This window comes from Ascaphus truei, chromosome 4 (assembly GCF_040206685.1).
Source record: "Ascaphus truei isolate aAscTru1 chromosome 4, aAscTru1.hap1, whole genome shotgun sequence".
NCBI lineage: Eukaryota > Metazoa > Chordata > Amphibia > Anura > Ascaphidae > Ascaphus > Ascaphus truei.
In genome coordinates, this window is record NC_134486.1 from 18,277,864 (window position 1) to 18,294,496 (window position 16,633).

Below are 16,633 nucleotides of genomic sequence, written 5' to 3' on the forward strand. Positions count from 1 at the left end.
AGCTGAGCCACCAATAGGGCTGCTGAGCTAAACTTGGCAATGAAGCAAGCCCTAAAGTCACCGAGCACAGAGCCCTGATGGCCAGCCCAAAATAAATAACTATGTAAGACAGGTCGGTGGGGGCTGGCACACAGTACCAAATGGGAAGTCGTGTGGTGAGCATGGTCAGAAAGATGGGCACTCAAGCAGCTGGTGGATGCCACAGGCGGTCAAGGGTGTGTGGAAAAAACAGGGGCCTGAGACCTGTCCTCCAGTTAACACAACATGCTGGGAATTAATTAGATAGAACGGGGAGGGGCAGGCAGCGACAGCCCAGGAAGAGCTCAGGACCAGCGGAAACCGTGGGTGGCAATAACGCGGCACACATTACATAATACAAATAAATCCTCCTGTACTTCCCCCAAGCTGTGGGAAAACAGAATAAATGATCAGCGGCGCAGAAAGGAGGGGTTTATAAAGTCTCCAAAAGGTCAGGTGATCTGTTTGTCCAACCTCCAGAGGGGAGGAGCCTATCCGTGTCATTGCGCCGACGCAGAAAGAATTTACCATGATGGATAATACTATGGATGTCATTTGTACAGTATGGCCTGGCCACATTATACCTTAAATGGCTACTTCCTTCTGTTCAGGTTTAGAAATAAAAAACAAAAGAAAAAAAATATGTTACATCAATAGCCTTTTATTGCGGATTAAACGTGTTTGGGGAAAATGTTTTCGAATGTTTTAGCGAACGATAATTTTCTAAATATCGAACCATATTGTGGTAGGGGAGATTTATTAAGGGAAAAGCCGTGACTCTTAGAAATGTATTTTATAAGGTTGGTACTTTGCATTTCTAACCATCCAAATATCCCAAGACCCGGGATACCATTAAATTATACACCTGCAACCAACGATACTCCGACATTCCCTCTAGCAATTATTCACAGATCAAAGCCTGGTCCAAGGTTCAAATTATTTCGATTTAAGTGGTGCCGACAAAAGAAATAAAATACATTTGAATGGAAATAGCTTGGACGTCACACATTGGGACTCCGCTGAAGTCTCAGGACCAGTGGGGATAAAACCACCACGGAAATGGGAGTCAGGCCTGCACTTTCCCAGTGTGTCATTTTCCATCACTTACATCACAATTATGTTACAGGGTAAATGAAGCAAAGAAGGGTGGGTAGCGGTGCTGGTCCTTTCGTCCATGCACAGTAGTGACAAAGGAGGGAGAGGGAGTACTTTATTGGACCAACAAGTCATTGATGTTACAAGCTTTCCAACCTCTCTGGGTCCTTCGTCGGGTTACCCTGATCCTGAGAGGTTGGAAAGCTTCTAACTACTTGTTGGCCCAATAACAGGTATCATACAGTACCCCTACTGCTACTCCCTCCTTTAGTACTACATGGTGAATTAGAGAATTTGCTGCTCTGCTGCAGCTGCTTAATTCATTATCCAAATACAGTTTGCAATGGTGAATGGACACTCACCATCGAAGGGCATGTACTCAATAAATCGAACCTCCAAGGGCTGCTTCTCGGTCAGCTGTACAAAGTCCAGGATCTCATCCTCATTCAGCCCCCTCATCACCACACAGTTCACCTTGGACAGGACACACAAAATAAACATGCAGTGAGTACTGTACTTAATTTCTACAAAAACACGACCCCTGTAATTGGCTGTGAAAAGATCACAGCACGTTGCAAAGTGCCATAACGTGACAGACTTTCTGTACAACACGATGGGAATGTGTGCTCAGAACATTACAATAACCAGGTGTGGGCCAGACCCCTGCTAATAGAGAAAGATGGAGACTATATAACGATGCACTCAGAGGACTCCTTAACCGCAAACACTGCATTCCAGATCAGAGGAGCGGCTCAGTGAGTAAAGACACTGCCTCTGTAAACAATGACATTGAGCTTGAATCAGGTTAATTCCCGATTGTAAGCTCTGCGGGGCAGGGTCTGTAACATGCCTGCGTGCTGTGTAACATGCCTGCGTGCTGTGTAACATGCCTCATGCCTGCGTGCTGTGTAACATGCCTGTGTGCTGTGTAACATGCTTGTGTGCTGTGTAACATGCCTCATGCTTGTGTGCTGTGTAACATGCCTCATGCCTGTGTGCTGTGTAACATGCCTGTGTGCTGTGTAACATGCTTGTGTGCTGTGTAACATGCCTCATGCCTGTGTGCTGTGTAACATGCCTCATGCTTGTGTGCTGTGTAACATGCCTCATGCCTGTGTGCTGTGTAACATTCCTCATGCCTGTGTGCTGTGTAACATGCCTCATGCCTGTGTGCTGTGTAACATGCCTCATGCCTGCGTGCTGTGTAACATGCCTCATGCCTGCGTGCGGTGTAACATGCCTCATGCCTGCGTGCGGTGTAACATGCCTCATGCCTGTGTGCTGTGTATCATGCCTGTGTGCTGTCTATCATGCCTGTGTGCTGTGTAACATGCCTCATGCCTGTGTGCTGTGTAACATGCCTCATGCCTGTGTGCTGTGTAACATGCCTCATGCCTGTGTGCTGTGTAACATGCCTCATGCCTGTGTGCTGTGTAACATGCCTCATGCCTGTGTGCTGTGTAACATGCCTGTGTGCTGTGTAACATGCCTGTGTGCTGTGTAACATGCCTCATGCTTGTGTGCTGTGTAACATGCCTCATGCTTGTGTGCTGTGTAACATGCCTCATGCCTGTGTGCGGTGTAACATGCCTCATGCCTGTGTGCGGTGTAACATGCCTCATGTCTGTGTGCTGTGTAACATGCCTGTGTGCTGTGTAACATGCCTGTGTGCTGTGTAACATGCCTGTGTGCTGTGTAACATGCCTGTGTGCTGTGTAACATGCCTGTGTGCTGTGTAACATGCTTCATGCTTGTGTGCTGTGTAACATGCTTCATGCTTGTGTGCTGTGTAACATGCCTCATGCCTGTGTGCGGTGTAACATGCCTGCGTGCTGTGTAACATGCCTCATGCCTGTGTGCTGTGTAACATGCCTGTGTGCTGTGTAACATGCCTGTGTGCTGTGTAACATGCCTCATGCTTGTGTGCTGTGTAACATGCCTCATGCCTGTGTGCGGTGTAACATGCCTCATGCCTGTGTGCGGTGTAACATGCCTCATGTCTGTGTGCTGTGTAACATGCCTGTGTGCTGTGTAACATGCCTGTGTGCTGTGTAACATGCCTGTGTGCTGTGTAACATGCCTGTGTGCTGTGTAACATGCCTGTGTGCTGTGTAACATGCTTCATGCTTGTGTGCTGTGTAACATGCTTCATGCTTGTGTGCTGTGTAACATGCCTCATGCCTGTGTGCGGTGTAACATGCCTGCGTGCTGTGTAACATGCCTCATGCCTGTGTGCTGTGTAACATGCCTGTGTGCTGTGTAACATGCCTGTGTGCTGTGTAACATGCCTGTGTGCTGTGTAACACGCCTGTGTGCTGTGTAACACGCCTGTGTGCTGTGTAACACGCCTGTGTGCTGTGTAACACGCCTGTGTGCTGTGTAACACGCCTGTGTGCTGTGTAACACGCCTGTGTGCTGTGTAACACGCCTGTGTGCTGTGCAACACGCCTGTGTGCTGTGTAACACGCCTGCGTGCTGTGTATCATGCCTGCGTGCTGTGTAACATGCCTGCGTGCTGTGTAACATGCCTGCGTGCTGTGTAACATGCCTGCGTGCTGTGTAACATGCCTGCGTGCTGTGTAACATGCCTCATGCCTGTGTGCTGTGTAACATGCCTGTGTGCTGTGTAACATGCCTCATGCCTGTGTGCTGTGTAACATGCCTGTGTGCTGTGTAACATGCCTGTGTGCTGTGTAACATGCATGTGTGCTGTGTAACATGCCTGTGTGCTGTGTAACATGCCTGTGTGCTGTGTAACATGCCTCATGCCTGTGTGCTGTGTAACATGCCTCATGCCTGTGTGCTGTGTAACATGCCTCATGCCTGTGTGCTGTGTAACATGCCTGTGTGCTGTGTAACATGCCTCATGCCTGTGTGCTGTGTAACATGCCTCAGTGCTGTGTATCATGCCTGTGTGCTGTGTATCATGCCTGCGTGCTGTGTAACATGCCTGTGTGCTGTGTAACATGCCTGTGTGCTGTGTATCATGCCTGTGTGCTGTGTAACACGCCTGTGTGCTGTGTAACATGCCTGTGTGCTGTGTAACATGCCTGTGTGCTGTGTATCATGCCTGTGTGCTGTGTAACATGCACTTTACTGTAATTGTGACGCTCTTTCTGCCCTATTCGGAGAAAGGTGCTATATGAAAGTTATTTACCAGGAAACATTTTATGTAAGCGTTTTGGACCATAATTATTTCTGTAACGCGCTGATCTTCGCTAAACACCATTCTGTAACTATGCGCGTGACGAGGTCTTCATGCAGTCACCTTCCTGTTAGCTTTCCGCATTACTTTGTTACATTAGTCGCCTACTTTTAAGTCTGCTGAAATAATGACCCCCCTCCCCCCTATCATAGCTGACATTATAATGCCATTAATCCCGTGTTCTGCCTTTGGATTTCTGAGACCCATGTGCATTATTTTGCACTTTTTGAATAGGGGGATCTTGGAGGGTTGGAATAACAACGTTAATAAATAGGGTAGCAGCAGAGTACTTAGCACATAGATCACGTCCGTATAAAACGCACGGACCGTATATAATATGTAGTGTGTGTGTGTGTGTGTGTGTGTGTATAGATTATATGTATAGATTATATATATATATATATATATAAATATATGAGAGAGAGAGAGAGAGAGAGAGAGAGAGAGAGAGAGAGAGAGAGAGAGAGAGAGAGAGAGAGAGAGAGAGAGAGAGAGAGAGACAAAAGAGAAAAGGGTCCCACTGAAAGCACTCAAGCAATAATAAATAATGAATGAATTTATTCAATGAAAAAATTCAGTTTCAGATATATATATATATATATATATATATATATATATATATATCTATATAATATGTATATCTGTACAAAGCAGAATTTTTAGGGTCAATAAATTACTGCTGGAAGAGAGACGACAATTCTTCAATGATTTAACTTGCTTCAAGCGCTATGGCAGAGTCTCCCATTTCAAACTCAAGGACATCACTCCAGGAAAGATTAATGCCAAGTTACAGCTGAAAAGTGACTTGTGTTGCCCATGGCTGTTTTCTCAGAGATACAATAAAACGAGGGACAAAAAAAAAAGAGAAGGATTTCCACACATGCAAAGGACTTTTAAAAGGTATGTAAATGTAAGAAAACGCAAAGAAAAGAACAGCCAGTGTCTCCACAACAAAAACGAAAACATCTGCCCTGAAACCAAACCCGGTTTATCAGGAATGTCCGTGGATTATTTATCTTCGCACATACTAAAAATTCATTAAGGCAAAATGTAGACAATGGTTATAGAGAGGCGGTTCTCTGCTCGCAGTCCTAAAACTCAGCCAAACACGGAGCGAATATACACAGACCTCGCACTGTACAAGGATCCTGGGCGGGATGTGTTGGCAGAGTAAGGTTTTGCATTTTAGCACATAATAATGGTGCAGAGGCCAAGAAGGAAGGAAGACCCCGGAGAGATGGAATACTCTTTATTTTTAGTTTATTTCCATTGTTTTCTGCACAACAAAATAGTTGTTCTTCCCATAACAAAAGCGCCATCCCAACAGTTTAATACCGTTTACAAAAGATGGCGACAATATCATCACAAACCACATCGATCATCAGCAAATTACTATTCAGCCAATAAGTGCAAATATCAAAAGGAAGAACCTTGTGTCTGAAGTTTAATGGCAACACAAATTGGGTTGATCGTAAGGACCATTTATACCCTCCGATTATTACACATTATTCGATCATTTGACTTCTACCCTTGTGTTCCCAGTTTTGGATCTCCTGGTGCCTAGCCCAAACCATTTCTCAATACTCAACTCTACTAGGTCCTCTGGAAGGTTATTCAATGCAGCCACAACCCCAAACCAAATATTTTAGTCAAAACAGGTTCCTGTCAGCTCAGATCTTTAATTAATGTCCCAAAAGGAAATGCCATGAGACATTAAAAATGCATAGCCCACGTTGCTGAACATGCTTAACAAAGATCCTCAAAAAAGCCCTGTTGCTTCCTACAACTATTTATACACAAAAAGGAAGCGCAAAAGAGAAAAGATCAGTCAATATTCCAAAGCTTTATAAATTGACTCAAAATAACAATATTGCATAAAATACATTGCTTCCTACAACTAGTCCCCAAGTTACTGCTGACAAAGGTGGAGCAAAGTTCACTGACACAAAGACACTGAAATTGATGAACTTGGTGTAACATTTTGAACATGCATCTCTAATGGCAAAGGGGACAGCTTTCTATCTATATCAATGTCTTGTATAGCGCATACACCGCACACCACACACACCACACACCCCGAGGAGAGAGAGGGCTGTATCCAATAACCCTGCGCTATGTGTAACCAGCTCACCTTCACAGGACTGTATCCCAGCTCTATGGCTTTGTTGATCCCTTCCATGACTTTATGAAAGCCTAAAAATGGGGGGAAAACAATTTGTAAACAAAAGCCCCAATGGACATCGAATAAACAAATGTAGGTCATTTCTATATGTATATTTTCTTCTCATAAGTACAGTATCAAACACACTGAGCGTGCAACCATGTCAAGGTCGACCCTCTCAGCAGCTCCTACACTAAGGGGTTAACATTTAAAAACATTTTAAAAGAAGGTGTGCGCTGCAATTAGAAAATGATTATTCATAAAGCGCTAACTTATTCCGCAGCGCGGTACAATGAGACACAGAGTTGTGTACATTACAAAAATATAAAAATCAGTTACTGGACATACAAGAGAGGAGAACCACACACGGCAATACACAGAGGTAATGGGGGCCTGCCCGTGTAATGCGGGCCCTGCCCATCCCCTGCCCGGGTAATGGGGGCCCTGCCCAGGTAATGGGGCCCTGCCCGGGTGATGGGGGCCCTGCCCGGGTGATGGGGGCCCTGCCCGGGTGATGGGGGCCCTGCCCGGGTGATGGGGGCCTTGCCCAGTTAATGGGGGCCCTGCCTGTCCCCTGCCCGTGAAAGCGCACACGCTAGAGTTAAGAAGAAGAGACACTGTCAGCACTTTAAGACCCCACATACAAATGTGTTCTCTGTAGGAGTCTGTAAACGGAAGCGTTATGGGGTATAAATGGTTCATTTACACAGAGCTTCAGGAATGGATGCTACATCGGTTGATAGCGGATAAAGCCCAAATCTGCTAGAAAAGGAGGGTTACTCATTTATTGGAGGTCATATTTTCTAGCACCCGACACTGTAAACACTATTGGAACAATGATTAAGCTATGGTTTTAGTTTATCTGGCTTGCTGCCCCCGGTGCTCGCACCCTCCTTACCTCCGTTCACGCGGCATATGACGCTGCTGGGTCATGTGATGTCACGGCAGCATTTTACGCTGCGTTGCCATGTTAAGTAATGTAATGTCCTTCAAAGCAGATTAAACAGTTTAAAAAAAAAATTTCCCCTATAGTTTTAATTTAGTTCAAAAAGGCCCAAAGCCTACAGAAAAGTGTTTACATCCCAGGCAGCACGGAGCGGTTTTCCACACAGACGTCAAGGACACTTACTCAAGAGACGCTCTTATTTTGAGCGCTTATGCCACTTAGATCTCAAAGAGCGTAAAAGGGCAAAGTCGCCATATTAACTTCAGTTTTGGGGTGATCTTTTTAGGAAGAAAACAGACCGTTTAAAATATATGAAACCATAAAAATGGCAGAGGGACTGCGCCTATAATGCTTTAGGTGGGTTCAACTCCTCACAGAGAACAATATTCTCTCCAGCAGATATAGCACAATGTGCCTTCCTTCCTCACATGTAACATATTACCGCACAGCACACTTTAAAAAGGAGGAGAACAGTCATTTGCTTTATTTTATTACACGTGTGATTTAAGTAGTAATTTCCCCATCTGCTACCCAACATAACAGTGGTTTGGAGGCTCACGCCGGCTCTCTCCATATTCACTGCTGCCCTTTACATGAAATGTGCTTCTATGTACTGGAAACCAAAGGCAAGGACCTGCCTGGTGAGGTGAGATGTGTTTGGAAGATGGACATTGTATTTTCTGTGTATCTACCACCCCCCCCCCCCCAAATAAATGCTTCTACTTTGTAAGAAAATTGAGTTTTAATATCTCTATACAAAGAGGAAAAAAGGACAAATCAGTATTTTATTCTATAAAAAACAAGACGCTGGTACCCCCTTCACCACTGCTCAAAACTCGAATTATCAATTTAAATATTGTATTGTATTGTATGTCTTTATTTATATAGCGCCATTAATGTACATAGCGCTTCACAGTATTAATACATAGTTACATAGTAGATGAGATTGAAAAAAGACATAGGTCTATCAAGTTCAACCTATGCTAAATTTAGACAACAGATACTTTATCCTTTATCTATACTTACTTATTGATCCAGAGGAAGGCAAACAAAAAACCCCATTAAGGGGAAAAATTAATTCCTTCCTGACTCCAAGAATTGGCAATTGGATTAATCCCTGGATCAACATCCTTCCCATGTATACTTATTTGGTATATCCCTGTATACCTTTCCCATCTAAAAAGATGTCCAACCTTTTTTTGAACAAATCTATTGTATCTGCCATCACAGTCTCCATGGGTAATGAATTCCACATTTTAACTGCCCTTACTGTAAAGAACCCTTTCCTTTGTTGCTGGTGAAATTTCCTTTCCTCCAACCTTAAGGGATGGCCCCGAGTCCTTAGTACTGCCCGTGGGATGAATAGTTCTTTTGAAAGCTCCTTGTATTGTCCCCGAATACATTTGTATATAGTTATCATATCCCCTCTTAGACGTCTCTTTTCTAATGTAAATAAATCTAATTTAGCTAGTCTCTCCTCATAAGTTAGATTGTCCATCCCCTTTATTAATTTGGTGGCTCTTCTCTTCACTCTCTCTAGTTCCATAATGTCTTTTCTTAGAATTGGTGCCCAAAATTGTACTCCATATTCAAGGTGTGGTCTTACTAGTGCTTTGTAAAGGGGCATAATTATGTTTACTTCCCTCCCATCCATTGCCCGTTTGATGCAAGATAAGATCTTGTTTGCCTTTGCAGCTACTGCATGACATTGGGCACTATTGCTAAGCCTGCAGTCTACAAGCACTCCTAAATCCTTCTCCATCAAGGATTCCCCCAATATATCTCCATTTAATGTGGTAATCAAATAAATAACAGATAATATAAATAACAGATCATGGGAATAAGTGCTTTAGACATAAAGTAACATTAAGGAAGAGGAGTCAATGCCCCGAGGCGCTTACAGTCTAATTGGTAGGTAGGGAGAACGTACAGAGACAGTAGGAGGGAGTTCTGGTAAGTGCGTCTGCAGGGGGCCAAGCTTTATGTATCATGTGTTCAGAATATCCACAGTGCTATTCATGTGCTTCTTTAAGCAAGTGTGTCTTAAGGTGGGTCTTAAAGGTGGATAGAGAGGGTGCTAGTCGGGTACTGAGGGGAAGGGCATTCCAGAGGTGTGGGGCAGTCAGTGAAAAAGGTTTAAGGCGGGAGAGGGCTTTAGATACAAAGGGGGTAGAAAGAAGACATCCTTTAGAAGAACGCAAGAGTCTGGATGGTGCATAACGAGAAATTAGGGCTGAGTTGTAAGGAGAGGCAGAAGAGTGTAAAGCTTTAAAAGTGAGGAGAAGAATGGAGTGTGAGATGCGGGATTTGATCGGAAGCCAGGAGAGGGATTTCATGAGGGGAGATGCTGAGACAGATCTAAGAAAGAGTAGAGTGATTCTGACAGCAGCGTTTAGGATAGATTGTAGGAGAGACAGGTGAGAGGCAGGAAGGCCGGACGGCAGGAGGTTACAGTAATCAAGACGGGAGAGAATGAGGGCCCGAGTCAGAGTTTTAGCAGTCGAGCAACAGAGGAAAGGGCGTATCTGTTATATTGCGGAGGAAAAAGCGACAGGTTTTAGAAATGTTTTGAATGTGAGGGGCGAATGTGAGAGAGGAGTCGAGTGTGACCCCTAGGCAGCGTGCTTGGGCTACTGGGTGAATGATCGTAGTTCCAACAGTAATGTGGAAGGAGGTAGTAGGGCCAGGTTTGGAAGGAAGTATAAGGAGCTCTGTTTTTGCCATGTTAAGTTTCAGTCGGCGGATGGCCATCCAGGATGATATTCCAGAGAGACATTTAGAAACTTTGGTCTGTATAGGAGGTGTAAGGTCAGGGGTTGAAAGGTAAATTTGTGTGTCATCAGCATAGAGGTGATATTTAAACCCAAAAGATGTTATTAGGTCACCTAGAGAGAGTGTGTACAGAGAAAAGAGAAGAGGTCCCAGTACAGAGCCCTGGGGTACCCCCACAGAGAGATCAATAGAGGAGGAGGAGGCGTTAGCAGAAGAGACACTGAAAGTACAATGGGAGAGGTAGGATGAGATCCAGGATAGAGCTTTGTTCCGAATACCAAGAGAATGGAGAATGTGAAGGAGAAGAGGGTGGTCCACGGTGTCAAATGCAGCAGAGAGGTCGAGTAATATGAGCAGAGTGTAATGACCTCTGTCTTTGGCAGCATGGAGGTCGTCAGTTATTTTAGTGAGGGCTGTTTCCGTGGAGTGAGCAGTGCGAAAGCCAGATTGTAGAGGGTCTAGGAGAGAATAGGTGTTGAGAAAATGGAGCAAGCGAGAGAATACAAGACATTCAAGGAGTTTAGAGGCAAAAGGCAGGAGGGAGACAGGTCGATAGTTAGAAAGACATGTAGGGTCAATCTTGCTGTTTTGAGTAATGGTATAACTGTTGGATGTTTGAAGGAGGATGGAAAGGTTCCAGAGCAGAGGGAGGAGTTAAAAATGTGTGTGAACATAGGGATTATAGTAGGACCAAGAGGTTTTAGGAGATGGGAGGGAATGGGGTCAAGAGGGCAAGTGGTAGAGGGAGAAGAGGCGATCAACAGCGACAAATCCTCCTCTGAGACAGTGGAAAAAGAGTCAAGGAAGGCAGGACGAGAGTTAGGAAGAAGTGTAGGATGGGAGTAAGGAACAGACAGGATGTTCTGACGTATGGATTCCACCTTTTCTTTAAAATAGTCAGCAAAGTCCTGAGGTGAGATGGAGTAAGAAGAGGCAGCTGAGGGTGGTTTGAGTAGAGTATCAAAGACAGAGAACAGTCGGCGTGGGTTAGACTTGTGCATTTTGATAATTGAAGAAAAGTAGGCTTGTTTAGCTTGCGAGAGGGCAGAGTTGAAACAGGATAGCATAAATTTGTTGTGAGGAATGTCTGCGAGAGTATGATATTTCCTCCAGAGGCGTTCAGAGGAACGAGTGGAGGAACGCAGCATGCGCATGTGGGAATTTAGCCAGGGTCTAGGGTTAGAAGGGCGAGGGCGGCAGAGAGAAAGCGGAGCATGTAGATCAAGAGAGGAGGATAAGGCAGATCAAGAGAGGAGGATAAGGCAGAGTTGTAGTTCCTGACCAGGTTGTCAGGGTCTGTAGCAGAGCTGAGACAGGAGAGGGAGGAGCGTAGAGTGGACTCAAAGTCAGGTAAGTGAATAGAGCGCAGGTTTCTGCAAAACATGGGGGTAGATGGAGGTGGAGAAGGGGAGAAGCGAGATAGAGAGAATGAGATGATGTGATGGTCAGAGAGAGGAAAGGGGGAAATGGAGAAATCAGAGAGAGAGAAGTTTTTAGAGAAAACCAGGTCGAGGTAGTGGCCGTCCTTGTGGGTACTGGCTGCAGTCCACTGTTGAAGGCAAAAAGAAGAGGTTAGAGAGAGAAAGCGGGAAGCCCAGGGAGAGAGGGGTCATCAATGTGGCAATTGAAGTCTCCAAGGAGAAGAACAGGGGAGTCTGAGGAGAGAAAGAAAGAGAGCCAGGATTCAAAGAGAGAGAGAAAGGCAGAAGGGGGGTGGGGGGGGGTGAGTAGAGGTAGGTGGTTTAGATTTATCAATCTAAATATAAAACAACAACACGATAAAGGATTCCAGTAAAGTGCTGTATAAGGTCAGGGGGGAAAAAACCCTCAAGATAAATATCTCATCTAAAGTTATTTTCAGAGCAATTTCACAGAACATTCACAAAATGCCATAAAAAACCCCAAACAAAACAAAAAAAACAAGAATGCCATAGTTTTCAGCATTAATCTACTACAGACGCTATTAACGGCCACGACCCGGCGCCAACACACAGCTAACTCTTCTTACAGGTTTGGTCAGTTTTAGAAGTGTTTCCTGGTTATAGTTTGTGATCCCAACATAAGCGCTGTTCAGAGTGAAAATTACGGTATACAGAGCTTTTAAAACCCTTCAGGGGTCTTATTTAAGCCACTGTAACTCTACACCAGGGGTGGCCAACCTTTATTTCACTCCAACAGGGCACGCTGTTTTTTGGTGGGATCGCTGTGCTAATGCTGAAAAAACTTCAAATCCTAACTTAAAAAATAAAAATTAAATAAAAAAACAATAAAAAAAAAAAACAACACTGAATGGAAACCGTCTCAAAGTGAGGTGTGACTTCGCATTCCGGGTAACCGTCTCTCAAAATCCGGATTGCTTTTCGAGGTTGATGACGGGGCAAACGGCGCCCACACAAACGTCCGATAAGAAGTACAGATCTGCATTGACAAAGTGAATTGCCGCAGACACGGCTCCCAGACCGTACGTACGGGGAAGAAGTCATATTCCACCGTCATTTCATTATTTCAATTGATTTGATTTATTTTGATGTTTTTAGTTGTTAAAGTTCTTAATTCACATGAATACAGGTGGCTCAATCGGTGGCTCAATCAGAGGCTCAATCAGAGGCTCAATCAGAGGGTCAATCAGAGGCTCAATCAGAGGCTCAGTTGAAGACTCAGTTGAGGACAGAAGGTACACGTGTCCTGGGCCCGGTGACTGCGGGGGGCGGTGCAGGAAATTGACCCCGATCTCTGGCCGGACCCCTGCTCTCCATCTGCTGCCTGCAGGCCTCTTCCTCACTGTGTTCCACGCCGAGCTTCCTACCTCTGGTTCCAGTGCGCGGTGACTATGGAACCTCGGCGTGAGACACAGAGTGAGGAGGCGGCCGGCAGCTGATGGTGAGCCCGACCTCTGCAGCCACCGGCCCCCGGCCTGACCATCCCCAAGGTAAGTGGGCGTCTTTTTATATATGTACTGGGGGTGGGCGTCTTTATATATGTATTGGGGGTGGGCGTCTTTTTATATATGTATTGGGTATTGGGGGTGGGGGTCTTTTTATATATGTAATGGGGGTGGGGGTCTTTTTATATGTAATGGGGGGGGGTCTTTTTATATGTATTGGGGTGGGGGGTCTTTTTATATGTATTGTGAGTGGGGGTCTTTTTATATGTATTGGGGGTGGGGGTCTTTTTTAATATGTATTGGGGGTGGGGGTCTTTTTTAATATGTATGAGGGTGGGGGTCTTTTTTAATATGTATTGGGGGGTTGGTATGTATTTTGTGGGGGGTGGATTGAGAGAGTGGGATAATTGACGGAAGGTGGGGCGAGTGAGAGGAGAGAAGGGGTGAGGGAGGGAGCGAGTGAGGAAAAGAGGGAGTAAGTGTGAGATGCAGGGGAGATAAATACATGCGAGGGGAGAGGGGGAGAGTGAGGAAGAGGGAGTGAGACGGAGGGGAGAAAAAGATATGGGAAGAGGTGGGGGGAAATAGAGGGGCTCACAATACCACCGATACCGGGGGGGGGGGGCTGGATGTAACTAGTCCTGCGCCCCAGGAAATCCGTCAGTGGCCCTGGCTGGACACGGCAGATATCGGCAGACAATAGGCTGCAGACGCACTTACCAGAACACCCTCCTACTGTCTCTGTACGTTCTTCCTACCAATTAGATTGTAAGCTCTTCAGAGCAGGGACTCCTCTTCCACAATGTTACATTTATGTCTGAAACACTTATTCCCATTACCTGTTATTTGTATTATTTGTTATTGATTGTCACGTGTATTACTGCTGTGAAGCGCTATGTACATTAATTAATGGTGCTATATAAATAAAGACATACATACATACGTACATACATACATATAATAGGCACCATAAAGGCTTAGCCGGGGGACCCCTCTGCTGCTCAGCGATGTCTCACTTACATACAGACGTGTGGGGACCGTTGACGCCTTAAACAAGAGCCGCACGCTGTCACCTTTAATCCCACAGGTGCCAGAGGAACCTGTAACGGCCCACCCAGCACTGAAGAGGTTAATGCTCTCTGGTGAAAAGCTGCACTATTAGGCACGTTATTTTGTTCCATTCCCAGCTAACAACGTAGGTACAGTAGAAAAGCCGGGTATTTCCCTGGGCACTAATATAAAAGAGGGACTGCAGCTTTAAGAGCCGTGCTCCATCTTATCATGAAAATATGTTACTCAAATATATCCCAACATATTCGCATCCGGGCTTTTACAGAACCAAGTTCTTGTACTGTTCGTACAATCAACATATATTCATTAAACATTGAGACAAAGCTCTTTTCATAGTTTAAAAAAAATGTCTTCCTATAATAAATACTTATTTACCTATAAAGAAGTAGAAATATAAAAAGCAGAGGTACCGGCAGTTTGCAAATATAATACTATTCTGCACTGCTCTGTGACCATCACTCCTAACACGGGATGCAACGTATTCAAAATATACCCTGTGTAAAAATATATTTGTAGACGTATTGTATTGTATTGTATTGTATTGTATTGTATTGTATTGTATTGTATTGTATTGTATTGTATTGTATTGTATTGTATTGTATTGTATTGTATTGTATTGTATTGTTGACATGAAATCAAACAGTTTCCAGGCAAAACAAAAAATGTGCAGTATTTAGCAAGCAGCAGCATTAGACCGCCATCTAGTGGACATGAGAAATAGGGCATGAGAAATATAAAGCTATTGCAGATGCAGACACAAGATCTTTAATGTATGTATCTTTACTTATATAGCGTCTGCAGTGTACTCAGCGCTTTACAAAAGACCATTTGATTCCACCTGAGGGAGAGTGTAGCCCTGGTAGGATTTTGGGCTATATTTCTATCCTCCTCCTGTGCAGTAATCCCTGTTAAGGGCAGGTCCGCCAGGAGTTATCATGGGTTTCCCCCACCTCAAGCACTTGCCCTGAAATGGTGGAGGTAGGTCACCTAAACCTGTGTCCAATCAAGAGACACAGGGGCGGTGCCTGCTGAAACCATAAAGAGCAGTGCACTTCCTATTTAGTGGTGTTAGCTTTAGGTGTTAGCTCTAGGTTCTAGTTGTGGTAGTTGTGGTAGTTGTGGTAGTGAGTTAGGATCCAGATGAGTAGAGCTGATAGATATAGGTAGGTGGACCAAATACCTCTCACCCTGCTTAGGGTGTGAGGGAAGAGCTAGCCCCACTCTGGGTGGCCCTGAGGCCCAGAGTGGAGGCAGGGGACATCCTGAATGAGTACAGCTGGCTAGCAGCATTACACCGCCATCTAGTGGACATGAGAAATAGGGCATGAGAAATATAAAGCTATTGCAGACACAAGATCTTTACTTATATAGCGTCTGCAGTGTACTCAGCGCTTTACAAAAGCTACAATACAGTACAGGGAATTCTAATACAATAAGTGCAACAAACAAAGTCAAACAGAAAAGTAAACCCCTGCCCCAGTGTGCTAACAATCTAAGATGAATAAAGAATGTATTAAATTCCCCTCCCCCTCCCCTCAATCTCTTGCTCCCCTCGAGGGAGATGAGTGGGCAAGAGAGATGATTGGGGGGGGGGGGGGAGAGAACAAGAGATGATGGGGGGGGGAGCAAGAGATGATGGGGGGGGAGAGCAAGAGATGATGTGGGGGGGGAGCAAGAGATGATGTGGGGGGGGGAGAGCAAGAGATGATGGGGGGGAGAGCAAGAGATGATGGGGGGGGAGAGCAAGAGATGATGGGGGCGGAGAGCAAGAGATGATGGGGGCGGGAGAGCAAGAGATGATGGGGGCGGGAGAGCAAGAGATGATGGGGGCGGGAGAGCAAGAGATGATGGGGGCGGGAGAGCAAGAGATGATGGGGGCGGGAGAGCAAGAGATGATGGGGGCGGGAGAGCAAGAGATGATGGGGGCGGGAGAGCAAGAGATGATGGGGGCGGGAGAGCAAGAGATGATGGGGGCGGGAGAGCAAGAGATGATGGGGGCGGGAGAGCAAGAGATGATGGGGGCGGGAGAGCAAGAGATGATGGGGGCGGGAGAGCAAGAGATGATGGGGGCGGGAGAGCAAGAGATGATGGGGGCGGGAGAGCAAGAGATGATGGGGGCGGGAGAGCAAGAGATGATGGGGGGGAGAGCACGAGATGATGGGGGGGAGAGCAAGAGAGATGATGGGGGGGAGAGCAAGAGAGATGATGGGGGGGAGAGCAAGAGAGATGATGGGGGGGAGAGCAAGAGAGATGATGGGGGGGAGAGCAAGAGAGATGATGGGGGAGAGCAAGAGAGATGATGGGGGAGAGCAAGAGAGATGATGGGGGAGAGCAAGAGAGATGATGGGGGAGAGCAAGAGAGATGATGGGGGAGAGCAAGAGAGATGATGGGGGAGAGCAAGAGAGATGATGGGGGAGAGCAAGAGAGATGATGGGGGAGAGCAAGAGAGATGATGGGGGAGAGCAAGAGATGATGGGGGG

The 16,633-nt window shown here is 45.6% G+C and overlaps 1 protein-coding gene across 3 annotated transcripts in view; it reads right to left on the reverse strand.

Moving 5' to 3' along the window:
* MOCS1 (molybdenum cofactor synthesis 1) overlaps positions 1-16,633 on the reverse strand; it is a 102,993-nt gene that overhangs the window by 28,143 nt on the left and 58,217 nt on the right. For all 3 annotated transcript variants that reach the window (XM_075595386.1, XM_075595385.1, XM_075595387.1), the window contains 2 exons: positions 6,450-6,511; positions 1,476-1,587 (listed from right to left, as the gene is read on the reverse strand). In XM_075595386.1, the coding sequence (XP_075451501.1) occupies positions 1,476-1,587; positions 6,450-6,511 (174 nt within the window). The remainder of the gene's footprint in view (positions 1-1,475; positions 1,588-6,449; positions 6,512-16,633) is intronic.